The sequence below is a fragment of the Artemia franciscana genome, chromosome 2, assembly GCF_032884065.1.
Source record: "Artemia franciscana chromosome 2, ASM3288406v1, whole genome shotgun sequence".
NCBI lineage: Eukaryota > Metazoa > Arthropoda > Branchiopoda > Anostraca > Artemiidae > Artemia > Artemia franciscana.
Window position 1 is genome coordinate 7,154,344 of NC_088864.1, and position 17,658 is coordinate 7,172,001.

At 36.4% G+C, this 17,658-nt stretch overlaps 1 protein-coding gene across 1 annotated transcript in view; it reads right to left on the reverse strand.

The window, feature by feature from the left end:
• Positions 1-17,658, reverse strand: part of LOC136034056 (glutamate receptor ionotropic, kainate 1-like) — a 126,825-nt gene that overhangs the window by 84,008 nt on the left and 25,159 nt on the right. The window contains exon 2 of the mRNA XM_065715170.1: positions 9,628-9,789. Coding sequence (XP_065571242.1) covers positions 9,628-9,789 — 162 coding nt within the window. The remainder of the gene's footprint in view (positions 1-9,627; positions 9,790-17,658) is intronic.

The following is a 17,658-nucleotide window of genomic DNA, read 5'->3' on the forward strand; positions in this document are numbered from 1 at the left end:
ATGTTCCAAACGATCTGACTTCTGATGATTTTAAGTCTCTTGTGCCAAATTGTAGTGAAGCAAATCAAAGTGGCTCTACCAGATCCTTCAGGCTGAAATTTGAAACAAAAGAGGCTTTACTACGAGCAATGACGGTCCCATTAGTGAACGGTATCGAACGATTCCCCATTCAAGAGTTTTTGTTTTTACCCCTTCGATACAATAAATGCCAATCATACGGACATATTTCAAGTACAATTCTGAACAAAATTTGTTGTTCCGTCTGTGGAGAAAAAAGTTATGGGAGCTCTAAAACAGCCCCCTGTCAGAAACCAAAAAAAATGTGCTCTTAGCAAATGAGACAGTCACCCATGTTACAGATACAAATGCCCTATTGCACAGGCTCTACTGAAAGGTAAATCTAGTTCAAAATAAGATTCAGATGCCGAATTTTGTCGTGGAATATTAATGGAAAAGTTATGGATCGAATACCAATTCCTTCAAAATTTTTGCAATCCCATGACCTAGTTCTGATTTAGGAGCATATCCTGTTGGAAGACCACCAAAGCCTGTTACCATTATTTTCTAATTTTTATCTCCTCCTTCATGGTGCAGTTGTGAGACTGCAAGGCAGACCATCTGTCGGCCTCACTATCCTATCCCGGTTCCCTTGCAAGCTATTAGCAGAGACTGATTACTTTATTGCCGCTAAGCTTGAAAATCATGATGTAATTAACGTTTATATGCCTACAAATTATAACAACGAAAAGCCTGATTTACGATTTGCGTCTGCCTGCATGCTCTTAGGCAGGTTTCTTTCAATCTGTTATGATCAGCGGGGATTTTAATGTAGATATAACAAATACAATGTCTCCCCGATCACAAAACTTTTGGGGCTGCGTCCCTCCCGACTATTGTGTATGGCCTAAAAATGACAACTTTTCATATATTGAGCCGCTTTCCTCAACTTTTAACTAAGACCATGTTGTTGCTTCGTTGGCAGTCACGAGGTCAAAGTTTTAAAAGAAGGATTCTACTCTGACCACCTTCCTATCTCTACCAGCTTTTACTCATCCCTACCTACGGCTCAAAATACAGAATCAAATTGGTTTTCCTACCGAGATTGGAAAAATGTGTCAAGAGAGTCCTTCAGTAAAGTCTGTGACGTGATGCTGAGCAAAGTCAAAGTGCGTTTTCATCTTTTATGCAACGGTGCTGTGCTGCCACTAAGTGAAAAGAACATTTCAGTTGAACTCACTTTCTACTTGGTACAAATAAATCACGTGTTGAAATGTGCTGAAAAAAGCACCGTTCCTCTTCGACGTGTTCGTAAAAAGTCTCAGCTAGAAGATCGGTCAAAAAATAGAGATCTAGTGAATGCGTGTTATTCAGCCAAGCAATGGCTTTCTATTTGGAACGACTGTGGTCGCCCAAGTTAACAAGGAACTGAAAAACCATAAGCTAAGGCTGATCCAGAAAAATGTAATCCGTATTCCTGGAGACCCCTCCAAACTCTTGAAGTACAGCAAGGCTACCAAAGCCCAGAGCGCTAGTGTGCCTGAAAAAAAGTGGGTTGAACATTTCGCAAGGGAGTTCAGTGCTCCCAACAAAAACATAGAGGAGTTCTTTGAAAAACAGCTTGACCTTGTTCTTACAAATAAGAACAAATCTCTCCTGGTTGTGTCGCCAAGTGCTGTTCACTCTTTGACTCCGAAATTAAAGAAAAAATTTTCCTCTGGTGCTGATTCTATTTCAGCAAGACACCTGCAACTTGCACCTTCTTTAATTGAGCAATATTTAGCACTATTGTTTCAGATGATCCTTGTTTGTGGTGTAGTCCCTTTGCAATTTTGTATTGGACAAATAACTCCCATTCTTAAAAAGGGCAAAAAAGACGCTTCTCTGTGCAGTTCTTATTACCATCTTTTCCATTACCATCTCATATACTACTTTCAAGCTCTTTGAGTCTTTTTTGACAAAAGATATTGAAGAAAATTGTTCTGCCCCTCCTCGTCAGTTTGGGTACCAGCGAGGCTTAGGTAGAAAGCATGCTCTCTTTCTACTTATAAATGTGCTGAAGGATATTGAAGAAAGAGGTGATTTCCTGGTCTTATGTGCACTCGATGTTGCAAGAGCTTTTGACTCATGTATATTTTCGCAGGTTTTGCTTGAGGCCCTTTTGAAAGGTATTGATGCTGCGGTAATCACTTGTTTAAGATACATGTATAGAAATCTGAAAGATGGTAGTCTACTATTTCCAATTCTGAAAGGTGTACGCCAAGGAGCTGTCACTTCTCCAGTTTTGCTTAACTATTGTGTTTTTTAACTAAGACCATGTTGTTGCTTCGTTGGCAGTCACGAGGTCAAAGTTTTAAAAGAAGGATTCTACTCTGACCACCTTCCTATCCCTACCAGCTTTTACTCATCCCTACCTACGGCTCAAAATACAGAATCAAATTGGTTTTCCTACCGAGATTGGAAAAATGTGTCAAGAGAGTCCTTCAGTAAAGTCTGTGACGTGATGCTGAGCAAAGTCAAAGTGCGTTTTCATCTTTTATGCAACGGTGCTGTGCTGCCACTAAGTGAAAAGAACATTTCAGTTGAACTCACTTTCTACTTGGTACAAATAAATCACGTGTTGAAATGTGCTGAAAAAAGCACCGTTCCTCTTCGACGTGTTCGTAAAAAGTCTCAGCTAGAAGATCGGTCAAAAAATAGAGATCTAGTGAATGCGTGTTATTCAGCCAAGCAATGGCTTTCTATTTGGAACGACTGTGGTCGCCCGAGAGATGGCTTAGTAAATTACGTATAAAACGGAAATTTAACAAGGAACTGAAAAACCATAAGCTAAGGCTGATCCAGAAAAATGTAATCCGTATTCCTGGAGACCCCTCCAAACTCTTGAAGTACAGCAAGGCTACCAAAGCCCAGAGCGCTAGTGTGCCTGAAAAAAAGTGGGTTGAACATTTCGCAAGGGAGTTCAGTGCTCCCAACAAAAACATAGAGGAGTTCTTTGAAAAACAGCTTGACCTTGTTCTTACAAATAAGAACAAATCTCTCCTGGTTGTGTCGCCAAGTGCTGTTCACTCTTTGACTCCGAAATTAAAGAAAAAATTTTCCTCTGGTGCTGATTCTATTTCAGCAAGACACCTGCAACTTGCAGCTTCTTTAATTGAGCAATATTTAGCACTACTGTTTCAGATGATCCTTGTTTGTGGTGTAGTCCCTTTGCAATTTTGTATTGGACAAATAACTCCCATCCTTAAAAAGGGCAAAAAAGACGCTTCTCTGTGCAGTTCTTATTACCATCTTTTCCATTACCATCTCATATACTACTTTCAAGCTCTTTGAGTCTTTTTTGACAAAAGATATTGAAGAAAATTGTTCTGCCCCTCCTCGTCAGTTTGGGTACCAGCGAGGCTTAGGTAGAAAGCATGCTCTCTTTCTACTTATAAATGTGCTGAAGGATATTGAAGAAAGAGGTGATTTCCTGGTCTTATGTGCACTCGATGTTGCAAGAGCTTTTGACTCATGTATATTTTCGCAGGTTTTGCTTGAGGCCCTTTTGAAAGGTATTGATGCTGCGGTAATCACTTGTTTAAGATACATGTATAGAAATCTGAAAGATGGTAGTCTACTATTTCCAATTCTGAAAGGTGTACGCCAAGGAGCTGTCACTTCTCCAGTTTTGCTTAACTATTGTGTTACCGGTGCTCAGGATAAGCTGAACTGTACTTTTATCTTCGAAGGAGTGGATCTTTCATTATTTACGTTTGCAAATGACCTACTAAACCTTTCCTGCACTTTTCAAGGATGCTCTTCAACCTTTGAGTTTTTCCAAGAAGAGTACGAGCACATTGGTTTGAGCTTTAATACCGACAAGACAGTTGTTCTACCATTCAACTACAAAGGGATAGCTTTTTTTTTTTTTTTTACTCTGTCCTTTTCAGGGCTTTCTGCCAGGTTTTTGTGATGGGTTATAAATAAAATGATGATGATGATTAGGAATGTGTCTATTCATATATGTTTTTTTTTTTATAATTCTTAGCCATTAGTAAAACTAGTTCCACTGACGCCTTCATAAATGAATGCCGTCGGTTAGACGTTCGGTCATCTGGCCGGCCTGTACTTGATAATATAATCTCACTTTGCAATCACAGTACAAATTTATGAGCAATTTAATACTAATTTAGTACCCTCTGTTGTGGACTACTTTAGTACTAATGTTTAGTCTTCAAGTTCTAAGCCATTTCTTTGATACCGGCTACTAGGCGTCTACGCAAAAGGAGTAGTGGGGTAGGGGAGTAGTCGAGCTCATAATTTAAGAATTATAAAGATCTTTACGATTCACACACAATATTCCACAATTATAATATTATTTGCTTTTTGAATTTCAGCATAAAAGCCTCACTCCCACCATTAAGGTGCTTTGGTAATTTTTCAGGCCAAAACATAGACCATACATAACCAGATATTTTTTCTTCTTGGAGCATGACAGCACAGAATAATTGTGGAATAAACATCATAAAGAAAGCAAATCTTTGTATTTATGATTCTGGCACTAGGGACAAAATTTTCTCCTACTAAACACCAAAAATTAGAGGTAAAACGTCTTTTCTTTTTAAACCTTTGAAATACTATATTGAAAGGCTTCATTCGTTTTTAAAATAAGTGACGTTTAGGATATAGTTTCTTCCAGACAATCAGAAATAAAAGTGAGAGAAGAGAAATAGAATATATCCACACAAGGACGTTAGCAAATGTTTCAAAGATGGGAGAAGAGGTGGGAGGTCCAAGGTTAAGATTGTGGAAAAGGTGGTATAGTTTTTGTTTAATGTTATAGATATTGCTTGTTGCAATTTTTCTGAAGGTAGTCTGTAGTTTTTCTGGGGGTTGGGTTTCCTGCAGTTTTTTGGAAATAAAGTATAATTCCAAAAATGAATTTTCTCCTCAGCAATAAGAGAGGGCATTCCAAAAACCTAAGTGAACTGCAAGATCAGATTGTGGCGGGACCAACATGGATTGTATCATCGGAGGTGATCTCCAGTCCAAAGAGAAGAAACTGAAAGACCGATTTCTTTCTGTCCGGAGCAAACAGAATCAACAGCTTTCTGGAATGCCCCAAGATTATCAGCCAAGAGAAGAATGTCGTCGACATAAGAAAGGTGACTTGCGTCGTTATATGGCTCAATTAAGGGTGGAACCTGTCGAGTAACTACTCTAATAGAGTTAAATATTGCCAGACTAAGAACAGGACCTTGCTTAACACCACGGCGCACACGAATACGACCACTAACTGTACCTTACAAACGTATCCGGACTGAGGAGTTCTGATACCACTGCCACAGGCAGGTGCAAACAAATGAGCTAACTCCACTTCTAAAGAGATACAGAATGGCTTGGGAGTGAAGAATGGAGTCAAAAGCCTTTGAAATAGCAAATGTACAAACGTAGAAGTTACTTTTTGCATTTTATGGCTTTTAAGATGAGCTAGAAGAGTTGCAAGGGCGTTCTGCACGCCAAAACCTTCCTGAAAACCAAATTGGCTGTCTCCATGATCACATTTCATGCTAATTTTATTATAAATAAGCTCCACATGAAGCTCGCCAATCTTCGAGCATAAAGTAATCGGTCTATATGCCTCAAAAGCTTCCAAAAACCTATAAAAGCCATTATGATTCCACTCTGCCATTTATTGGATTCTTCAATAAATACTCTAAAACTGAAGATCAAGTCAGCACATGGCCTACGTGGTCGAAAGCCATACTGTTCAATTCTGAGTATGGCGTCAACTTTCGTCTGGATCCAATTCTTGAGTGCTTGGGAAAGAACTTTGCTTCCTGCATATCGTAGGGTGATACCTTACCAATTGTTGCAGTCTGCAGTTCTGCGCTTCTTAAAAGCGCAGAACTGCAGCTTTAATACAATGTTCCACATCTGTATTAACAGTTGGTGCAGCGGCTCAGCTAGCACTCCAGTGCCATATTTTAATATTTCAAACTGTATACCGTCGATGTCAGCTGCTTTTCCATTATTTCCATTCTATATATAATCCATAATCATTCGATTATTTATTCAGTTTATTTGAAGGATCTCTCATGGGGAATTTGAAAAAATGGATTTTAAACACTTTTCGGGGCTATACCCCCTCCGTATGTGAGTATCCACTGGCCGAAATTTTAATAGATAACGTGCAGCTACATGATATATCGTAGATGTTAATTTTATTGGATAATATTCTATAATGACGATTTTTTATGGCCTGCATTTATTTTCATGGATGTATAGTATACTGCACGCCAGCAGGGGTCTCCAAAACTGGGAGGCTGTATAAATGCCCTTTTTAATAGTTCTTGGAATTTTAGCTTGATGACATTTTGGACCTGTTTGGACCCAAATTACCCTTTGTGGGCCAAAATACCGGAGCATGGTAATTTATTTAGCATGATCTCTTTTTTTTACTTAGAGAGGGTAATAGATCTTTGACAGCTCATTCGAATGACCCCTCTTTTGGTAACCTAGCACTTCGGACTACTCCGGGGCCGCTTGCATGACCATCCTTCTCTGGAAAAGTGAGAATTTTATAACTTTGTCTATAGATGCTTTAGGTTTCCCATAGGTTGAATTTAATTGCATAATTTACATCAAGACAGTAACCCTTATTGGAGGCTTTCAATTCGATTTGTAAAATTGGACAAATTTTCATGTGCTAACAACTTTTTACGAGCAAGTTCAAGTTTAATACATTTTAGACGATTTTGAAAAAGCCAGAGTCATAGATTTTGTTGTTGCACATATTTTAATCAAAGCATAGTTTTTTAGAGTTCTATGGACAAGGGTCCTTTTTAACTTCCACTTCATTAGTACGAATTGTTTAATCCAAGGCTCTTTCAAATTTTGGAAGGCTCTTCCTCCAACCCTGTTTATTGTACTAGAATTTAATATTTACATAAAAGCGCTTGTGGAATAATAATCATCCTAGGAATTGTGCACTCCTCTAATAATTAATAGGAGTAGGAGGAGGGTCCAAAATATCAAAAAATGATTATAAGGCCGTCATTGCCATGGTTTTTATGGTGAGTTCTTCAAATAAAAGTTTTTGTATGGGAATACCATAGATACTGGCAGGGGGACCAAGGGGTTCAATGTCCCTCATGAAAGAAGAAAACATAAAAATATATATAGAGAGGAAATATAGAGGAAATATATAGAGAGGAAAATGAGAAATATGCCTATCGAAACTTCGGTAAAAACAAAGGTCATGGTAGCACATGCAACCCCTCCCGGGAAATTTCCCGACGGAACTCATGAAACCCTCACCTCTCCATCATTGGTGCTGATAAGCACCCTTCATTACACTGAATTACACTGAATTACACTGATTACACTGAAGACCCTTCAGTGTAATCTCTCATGTTGTATAGAAACAAAAATTCTAAAATAATATTCAAGCTCTCACTCCGCAGCCTTAACTATTATAAGCCTAGTCTAAAAATATTCCAAGGAATAAAGGGAGATAGGAGGCTAATTTCTTACCCCCCATCCTCTTCAAACCTCCTTCAATATTCAAAGCAGGCCTTCGCTCACCCCAAACCCCTATAAAGCAAGAAAACATTCAAAAATCTCTTTAATAAGGAACATAAAAAAATATTTTCATTTAAACCTCGGTAAAAACGAAGCTACTAGTATCACTTGATTCCTCCCCTGCGAAATTTCTTAGCGGTATGGGTGATTCTCCCCCACGCCTCTCCTTTTTGCGCCAGTAAGCATGCGGACGCAGTCTTCACAGAGAAAACAAAAACACAATAGAAAACGTACAGCATGAAACATACAGGAGAAAACATTTCTGCAACAAGAGGAGACCTATCGCACCGCAGTACCCATACTCCGGGCTTCATTAAAAAAAATCTAAGGAATATATTATATAATATCCTTTCCTGTATAAACATTCTTCTATATTTATCTGAAGGGCTCGTGGAAAGTTGGAAACTTTGACCATAAAATTCACTTTTTTAGAATTCAGATATACTACTTCCCCCCACCCCACTTCCACAAATATCAAGGACCCTCCTAGGTAATATATGATGTGCAGTTATGTATAACCTTATATGATTGTTTTAAGTCTTGAATGAATCAAATTAGTTAAATAAAGTTTTAAAATAAATTTCTACTTTAAATATTTTTTTTCTGTGGACTACGTCCATCTTCAGGATTAATTACACTACCGCGTGGTGTTTATGCCCCTTAAACTGGGAAAATTAGCATAAAATTTTTCAAAGTTATAAATTCATTGGTTCTCTGTGAATTTTCAGCATTTAGTATTTCTCGTTTATCGGGGGAAAATTGGTGTTTTCTCTCCCATAACATGGAAGAAACCGTCACTTCGATTTGGTGCAATCGTGTTTGCTACTGAGAAAGGCCGCAAAAGCTTCTAATCTCTGTTCGAATAAGTCTTCTCTCAGTGTTCTAGGCTCAATGGTTCAACAAAATTGCCCCAGGGAAAAAACAAATAAACAAGTATCCCTGGTCATTGGCATCGAAAAAAATGCCAAATTCTGCATCTGGCTGATAGGGTTTGAAACTTCAGTGATAAGGTTCTCTGACAAGTTGAGTTTGTTGGAGTAATTTTCATCAGATTTACTGTCCCTATTGGGGATGTTTTGCCACTTTTTGCAGAAATATGTTGAATATTCTCATCTAGTACCTTTTTTCCAGCAGACTTAGATTCAACGCTTATTTTACATAATTAGAATCATTATAAGAATCCAAACGTTTTGACGGATATATTATTGTCAAAGCTCCTGTTTTAGAGTTTGGGTAGCTATTAGCATTAGTCGCTCCTTACTTACAATTCGTTAACGTGAACAGTTTAACTAAATAGAAAAACAGTTTTATCAAATGGAAGTAAAGAGTGACATAAAGATGAAAACGAACTAAAATTTTCATGTCTCCATCAAATAAAATACTTTAATGAAATATTTCAAGTTTAAACCAGTTATTTGTAGCAAATCAAAATTTAAATAAAAACACAACCATCTGTGAAGACGGTTCATATATTATTGGTCCTCACTTTTCTACTTTCGAAAAAGGGCTACCCCAACTAATTCCAGCAAACTAAACCTTAGAGATGAAACATCATTAAATGATTATGAATTTTGGAATAAAGGTACTGTTAATATTGCTTTTTAATTCGCGTTTTAATTGCTTTTTATTATTGAGCTGTTATAATGTCAGTATTGCTTATGCAAGTTTGTTGTTCCCTTTTCATTTTATTCTCATTATTTAACCCATAAACAATGCACACGCGAAGAGTTCAAAACTTCAGTCGATAAATAGAAAAATGTTATTTATTTGTCAGTACTATTATTATAGGATCGGTTTTCATTTCCTGCGGAAACGTGCTGGATCGAGAAAAATTGCACTTAAGAGAAGGTCTGCTTTTTTCCCGAAACTGCAATTTTTCGCAATATTCTTTACTAGCTTTGTCAACAAATTCCCGGTTTTCTCTTAATGAAATTTCTTAATTTTTTACTTTACTGTTTATCTTAGATAGAAAAGCCTTGAGGCTAAAAACGAAAGCCTGACTAAATACGAAACTAGAAACCTATTTTGTATTTAAGCTTTATTTGAAAAAGAAAAAGACGTTACCTGTTTTTGAGGTACGAAAAGTATCCTCTTTTGGTACATATTGGATATCGTACACTAACGTAGTATTTGGTAATATAGAACGCTCTTTATTCAACCTATAAACTGCGTATTTGAAAGCCAACTCTGCGGCACTGTCTTTCTGGTCTTCAACAAATATTGCACCTGAAAAAGAACGTACCATTCATGAATTTGATTTTTTGATTTACAATAGTTGGTTTGTGACTTGTTAAAATTGGCAAAGAGATAAATGTATACTCTGTAGGTGAATATAGCCAAATCTTCTGGCGAGAGGGGAGACAGGATATGCATATATTTTTTAACATAATTTAGCTAGAATCGGAGAACGTCAGTGTTCAGAACACATCACTTGATACCTTTTTATGCTCTCTCATACTTCAATAATCGTTTCTGGGGGGATTCACATTTTGAGCCCCTAATGGGGCCCCAAAAGGTAAAATAGTCCATAGTGCTAAAAGTTCAAAAATATGCTTCTAAAAAAATGTCTAGTGAGAAAAAGTTGTCTTTTTTAGCTTGAAAAAAAAAATTTGCAAGAATATTTAAGAAAAAAAGTCCGAGGTGAAAAGATGTCATTTTAGAAGGATTTCCGGGTCTTTTCAGCAATTTCCCCATATTTGTTTTCATAATAACATTTAAATAATAGGACTGATGTAAATAATAATCACGATCTCTGAATCAGCTAGAAATGGAAATTTTTTCTCACCAGCAAGTTTTTTTAAGCACATTTTAAACTTTTGGTTACTATGGGCTGTTTTGAGCCACTTAAACGCTCAGATATTTAATTTCCCCGAGAAGCAGTCACTGAATTACGAGAGGGTTTAAAAAAGACATTAAGTGATGTATTCACTTTCATCCTAGCAAAATTAAGTTGAAAACTGCAGATTTATTGCGATGATGTTGGTGTGAACTGGAATACAGTGTTGCCCCGATTACTAAAATATCAGTTTATCCAAACAGTAAATTCATATTTATTAATCAGTGTTTATTGAGCTATCAGAAAATTAAAATTGGAACGTAATCACACGAAAATTTATTGTTATTTCAAAAGTTATATTCAACTCTCTTGAATTTCTTTTGTAAAGATCAAATTTTCTTTTAAAACTTGTTTTTAACAGGTAACATCCATGAACATATTTATGGAAGAAAAAAAAAAAGACAGATGACCACAAGCTCCAAATTTACCGGTTACAAAATAAAGCTCAGTTGGACATCTATATTCTATACCTTTTGTCTGTGATCAAGATTGAGACCAAACTTCTTGCTATGTTCCTTCTTAGTCCGTAATTAAATAAAAAAAAACAAGTTTTTTTAACTGAAAGTAAGGAACGACATTAAAACTTAAAACGAACAGAAATTACTTCGTATATGAAAGAGGCTGCTTCCTCATCAACGCCCCGCTCTTTACGCTAAAATTTGACTATGTCTCTCAATTCTTCTTTTTAAAACAGTAAAAAACTTTAGCGTAAAGAGCGGGGCGTTGATGAGGAAGCAGCCTCTTTCATATACGAAGTAATTTCTGTTCGTTTTAAGTTTTAATGTCGCTCCTTACTTTCAGTTAAATAAACTTGTTTTTTTTATTTAATTTCTGAACGTTTTTGAATCAATGCATGTTTTGAATTTGGCTCTCCGCAGAGGAATAATTACAACGAAATTTGCATTTTTTGATTGATCGAATGATTTTGACAAAAAAGAGCGGGGGAGGAAGCCTATTTGCCCTCCGATTTTTTGTTTAATTAAAAAGGCAACTAGAACTTTTAATTCTTTACGAATATTTTTATTAGTAAAAGATTTACGTAACTTATAAATTAGCTTACGTAAAGATCTTTTGTATTCTCATATTTTTATTACATATATGAGGGGGTTCGCCCCCTTGTCAGATCCTCGCTCTTTACACTAAAGCCTAAATTTTGTCCCAATTCATTAAGAATGACCCCAGAATAAATAAACCGTAGAATAAATAGTTGAAATTACTAAAAATACTTTAGCGTAAAGAGCGAGGTATTAGGAGGAGGTGAGCCCCTCAAATGGGTAATAATTTCTGTTTGTTTTAAGTTTTAATGCTGTTCCTTACTTCCAGCTGAAAGAACTTTTTCGTATTTATTTTTTCATTGTTTTTTTTTTAAATAATGCTAGTAAATCCTGCGCTCCCTTCATGGAGATTTTCTTCCCCCATGACAAATTATCGATGGAAAGTTCCCCCAGCATATCCCCCTCTTCTCAACCCCTCCCCAACCAAAAAAATCCTCCTGAAAACGCCTGTACACTTCCCAATAACCATTACTATATGTAAGCATTGGTCAAAGTTTGTAACTTGTTGCCCCTCCCATGGGGACTGTGGGGGAGTCAGTCGTCCCCAAAGACATAGTTATAAGGTTTTTCGACTACTTTGAATAAAATGGCTATCTCAGAATTTTTATCCGTTGACTTTGGTAAAATAATTAGCGTGGGAGGGGGCCTAGGTGCCCTCCAATTTTTTTGGTCACTTAAAAAGAGCACTAGAACTTTTCATTTCCGTTAGAATGAGCCCTCTTGCAACATTTTCGGACAACTGGGTCGATACGATCACCCCTGGGAAAAAAAAAACAAAAACAAAAAAAACAAATAAACACGCATCCGTGATCTGCCTTCTGGCAAAAAATACAAAATTCCACTTTTTTGTAGATAGGAGCTTGAAACTTCTACAGTAGTGTTCTCTGATACGCTGAATCTGATGGTGTGATTTTCGTTAAGATTCTATGACTTCTAGGGGGCGTTTCCCCCTATTTTCTAAAATAACGCAAATTTTCTCAGGCTCGTAACTTTTGATCAGTAAGACTAAACTTGATGAAACTTATATATTTAAAATCAGCATTAAAATGCGATTCTTTTGATGTAGGTATTGGTATCAAAATTCCATTTTTTAGAGTTTGGTTACTATTGAGCCGGGTCGCTCCTTACTACAGTTCGTTACCACGAACTGTTTGATGTGGTTGAGAAAGTTGATTTACATTTTAATTAAAGTAAGTGAATATTAAAGCTATAAAATACCTATTTGAAATAAAATATAACAGGAATAGAATAGAGAAAAATACTGTTAACACGGCTACATAGAGACAAAATCAAAATAAAAAAAAAAAAAAAAAAAAAAAAAATCAGGCAGTTCGTGGTAACGAAGTGTAAGCAAGGAGGATAGTTACCAAAACTTTAAATAAGAAATTTTGACATCAAAATCTATAAGCCTAAGAAAATTTGCTTGATTTTTCGAAAAGGGGGGATATGCCCCAAAAAAGTCAAGCGATCTTAATAAAAATCACACCATCTAATTCAGCATATAAGGGGAGTCTATTGTTAAGTATTTAGCTCCTCTCCGCAAAAATATGGATTTTTGCACTTTTTTTTACTATAATAAAGATCGCGGTTCATTTATTTAATTTTTTTAGGATTGATCGAATCGAGATTTTCAGGGGGGAAATTCTTCATGGAGGGGTAAGGGGTATCCCGGCATAACTTGAAAACCGATCGAAAAATTCAAACGAAAGTAAGGAGAATTTTCAAGGGAGAAATGACCCAAGAAATTTTCAGCCAATAGGGAATGGTCCGGAAAAATTTACAATGGGAAGGGGGAATCTAATCAAGGTTGAATTTTTCACGGGGAAAATCCTCTCCACAAAACATGCGGAGATATACGAGGAATATACGGAATTTCTTAGGGCAATTTTTCGTGGAGGAGGGCGAGGTAATATACGGGGAAAATTCTCCATGGAGGTGGGGTCCTGCATAATTCAGAAAACGGTCAGATTTTGAATTAAAAAAAAAAAGATTTTTTCAGCTTAAATGAGGAGCAGCATTAAAACTTAAAATGAGCAGAAATTATTCTGTATATGAGGGGGGCTACCCCTTCCTCAAACATCGCTCTTTATGCCAAAGTTTAGCTTTTTGGGGGCAATCCTTTAAGAACGATTCCTGAAACACAAGGCTCGTTTAGCTGGAATAGTAAGCTTTTTTAAAGTACTATAAAACTTTAATTCCATCATTAATAACATCATTGATCAATAACATAAAGAAATGATTTCCTTTATATCTTCTTTCAGCGATTTTTTTTCTTGTTATTGGTTTCTATTCAAGTTTACACGGAAAATCAGAAAAAAATGGAAAAAATCGGAAAAGTGGCTGATTGCTTTGAAGTACCAAAGATATTAAAATAAGACAGTTCCTTTTATGAAGTTTTTGGGGTAGAGCCCCATGTTTATTGATGATGTCACGCTATACCATTAAAATCAATAGGTAAAAACAACTAGTTTCATTTGACAACGCTTACCGCTAGTAAAAATTCAAACAAAATATTACAGTTAGGACGACCAGTTTTACTGAAAGAAATAGATAAACCAAAAAAGATGTTTTTGGAAGGACAGTCCAGTAGTTACGACATCAAGAAACTTCTTGCTACATACTAAGCAACTCAATTATACTAAAAAGCGTAATTATACTGAAATCATGAAAACCATATCAGACAGTCTAATGACTTTTTTTGTATTTCCAAATCCTTTCAAAGAGTGTTACGCTAAAGAAAATAAAACTTTAAAAGTATAATGTATAATCCATATTTAAATATGTCTTTAGCGATTATTTCTGGGGAAAATATTGATTTTGCTGGAGGCTTGAAAATTTAAAAGGATTCTTGAAGAGAATATGGTGGGACTTTATAGTATGGCTTCCGTCATATTTATGTTGCTAAATGTTGACTTCTGGGCTAATTTCAAAATGATTCGGTCTGCATTTCTACATTTTTTTTTCTTGGGAAGAGGGCCAAAAACTCATACTACTGATAAGTGCCGAGAAATTCAGAAAAATTTACGGTGTTGGGGGAGAAATGCGGAAACTTCTTATCCCTATTTTATATACTTTTTACAGAGTGAATTAAAAACACGAATATTAATATTTAGACAAAGAAACCCTAATTCAGCTTCTAACATAACACCTTGCAGTTCTTATACTTCATTTTCATTTTTTACGTCAAATTCATATATTTGTTATGCTAAAAAAGATGTAGCTAAGGTCGTTACAGAGGCAAGTTTGTGAACCCTGTCAAAATACAACCCTCACCTCGTTATTTCTTTGGAAAAAAGATGTATCGTCCATGCTATTGAATATGTAGCTGCATAAGTTTGTAATTTACAAGAAAATAGTAGTTTATGCTTACAATCTAGGTTATTCCTTCTTCTAAACTAAAAACTACAATGTTCTTACTATATTACGTTAAAAAATTATTTAATTCATCTTTAGAGTTGCTTCCAGTTTGACTGTGTCCCGGTACTTCCTCCACGGCTGTATCCAGAATCTCCTCCTCCCCCCAAAAAATGCTTGTCCGACTCGTAATAACATACTAAAAATGATCATAAGCAATCTTTTGAGGTGTTTTTAAATTTTTTTTTTGTAAATCCTCTCCCTGAAAATATTCTTTGTAACCCCCCCCCCCACGACAAAATTCTGTATACGACCTTGACTAGCCATTAGTGCCTAAATATAGCTATATCGGGTAGCTCTGAGCTATAGTCTATATATATATATATATATATATATATATATATATATATATATATATATATATATATATATATATATATATATATAACTTGGGATATATATATATATATATATATATATATATATATATATATATATATATATATATATATATATATATATATATATATATATATATATCCCAAGTTATATATATATATATATATATATATATATATATATATATATGTATATATATATCCAAGTTCTTAGTATCCCAAAACTAGTATCCCAGTTTTTTTTTAATTAGCACTATTTGGTAGTATGAAGCATCAAATTAAATACAAAATATGATTCGGACTAACCAAATCTGCCATTTTTATATAGTATGTAAACTTGGGCCATACTCTGACAATCAAGAGGGAGGCTGGGATGCAGTTGTCCTACAACATGGTGAAAACTGCGACACAGTTCTGAAGAACCAAATGCACAGAGACCTGGATAATCAAGTCAAAAGGAGCGTAAGGGGGGATAAACGCAACCTTTTGGATAGAAAATATGCCATGGCAGAGGAGGCAGCGAAAGTCGGTGACTCCAGAGCCATAAAAAGATTACCAACGACTTCTTGAGGAAATTTTGAAAAGTAAACAGACGAGTTAAAAATCCAAATGGCAAAACAGTCTCAGACCCATTAGAAATTTCCACAGTATGGGCCTTGCATTTCGAGAGGAATATGAACAGACCCTTTCCTTTGAATCCGACGGATATCCATGCAGCCCCTTTTTGGACCTTCAAATCAGCACCAAAAAATCTTCTGATGTAAAAGTTCGTCAGGCAGGCCACAAGCTGAAGAACGGCAGATAAGCAGAAACTAATACAATAACAGCCAAGATTTTAAAACATCCTTGAATACCTGTATGAATGTGTGTCTTACACTCTTTACTAGTATCTAAAAAGGAAAATTCTAAAAAGGTATCCAAAGACTAGACAACAAGCACGCTCATCCAACTTTTTAATACAGGAGACGTGAATAAAATGTGACAACTGCAGGAGTATTATATAGTTCGGGAAAACTCTTCTCATAGATTATTCTCCGGTGTATCCACAGAGCCCTCGATAAGCACCAGGACAAAAAGCACCGATAAACACCGGGACAAAAACCGTGGTTTTTGTCCATGCCGTTCTTGCACGGATCACAACTACACCCTAAGGATGATTGAGGAGTTCATTGAATGGCGAAAAAATTTACCTGGTTTTCGTGGACTTCGAGAAAGCCTCCAACGCCATCGACAAGGATTCACTATGGAAAATCTTGCAATACTATCTAACAAAATAGTGTCCCTAATTTTTGTATTGTACGAAAACACAGAGTCATGTATTCAGACACACAATGGGAATACTAGATATTTCCATATAATGTTTGGCGTATAAGAGGGTTGTGATCTTTCTCCTTTCCTCTTTGTCCTCGCCATCGACTAAATACTCCGTGATTGTAAAGGGTTTGGCATCCAAATCAGAGAAGACAAACAGCTCGCCGATCTGGATTTTGCTGACAATATTGCCTTGATGGAAAGTAACAAGAACAAACTCGAGGATCTCCTCAACGCTATCCTCGAAAATGCTGACCGACTTGTCCTCAAGATTAACACAGACAAAGAGAATGACAACAAGTGATTTTCCCATTGACAATATAAAATGTAGAAATTCAACTGTTGAGCAGGTAGTAGTTTTCAGGTACCTCGGCAACACAGCGGAAAATTCAGGGTCAAGCAAGCATGTGGAGCTTTTAACTGACTAGAGCCAGTATTGCGATAGAAAAGGCATTCTACTAAATTAACTATGAGGCTATTTGATAGCATTGTCTTTCTTGCACTTCCCTACAGCAGCAAGTGCTGGAATTTAAATCAGGAACAAGAAAGACAGATTCTTAGATTTGAAAACAACTGACTTCGGAGGATTTTGAAAGTTGACGTATAAATTCTTGACATTTGTGACGATTACGTCACAAACCAAATAGTCCACTCTATATCAGGCCATGCAATAGTTACAGATATCATTCGGCAACGACGGTAGACATACACCTTGGGGACGTGATTCGTGCAAAGGATAATAGGATCCTGAGACAGATCTTGGAATGCCAACCTCAGGGAATCTGCAGGAGAGTTAGACCAAAGAACACTTGGCTTCACCCTTATCAACGGGACCTGTCCAACATTCACACGACGATTCAACCCAATTTTCAATATGCTTGGGTGGTGGCGCACATGTAGGATGACTGGCGGCTCTTCGTAAATGCTGTGGGTGCCTCTGGTGGCACAGGAGGATTTAAGTTCTAAGGTAATGTGAGGTAAATGGCTAGATTTCTTGAAGAGGGGCAAAATTAGTCGAGTAAGGGCCTTGCCTGGTACCTTTGGTCCTCTCTTGATATGTTACTACCCGCTTCCAGTAGACTTTTGAAGGTGTGCTGGTTATAATGCTTAGAGATGGCACCCTAATCTTGCAGTACTGCAC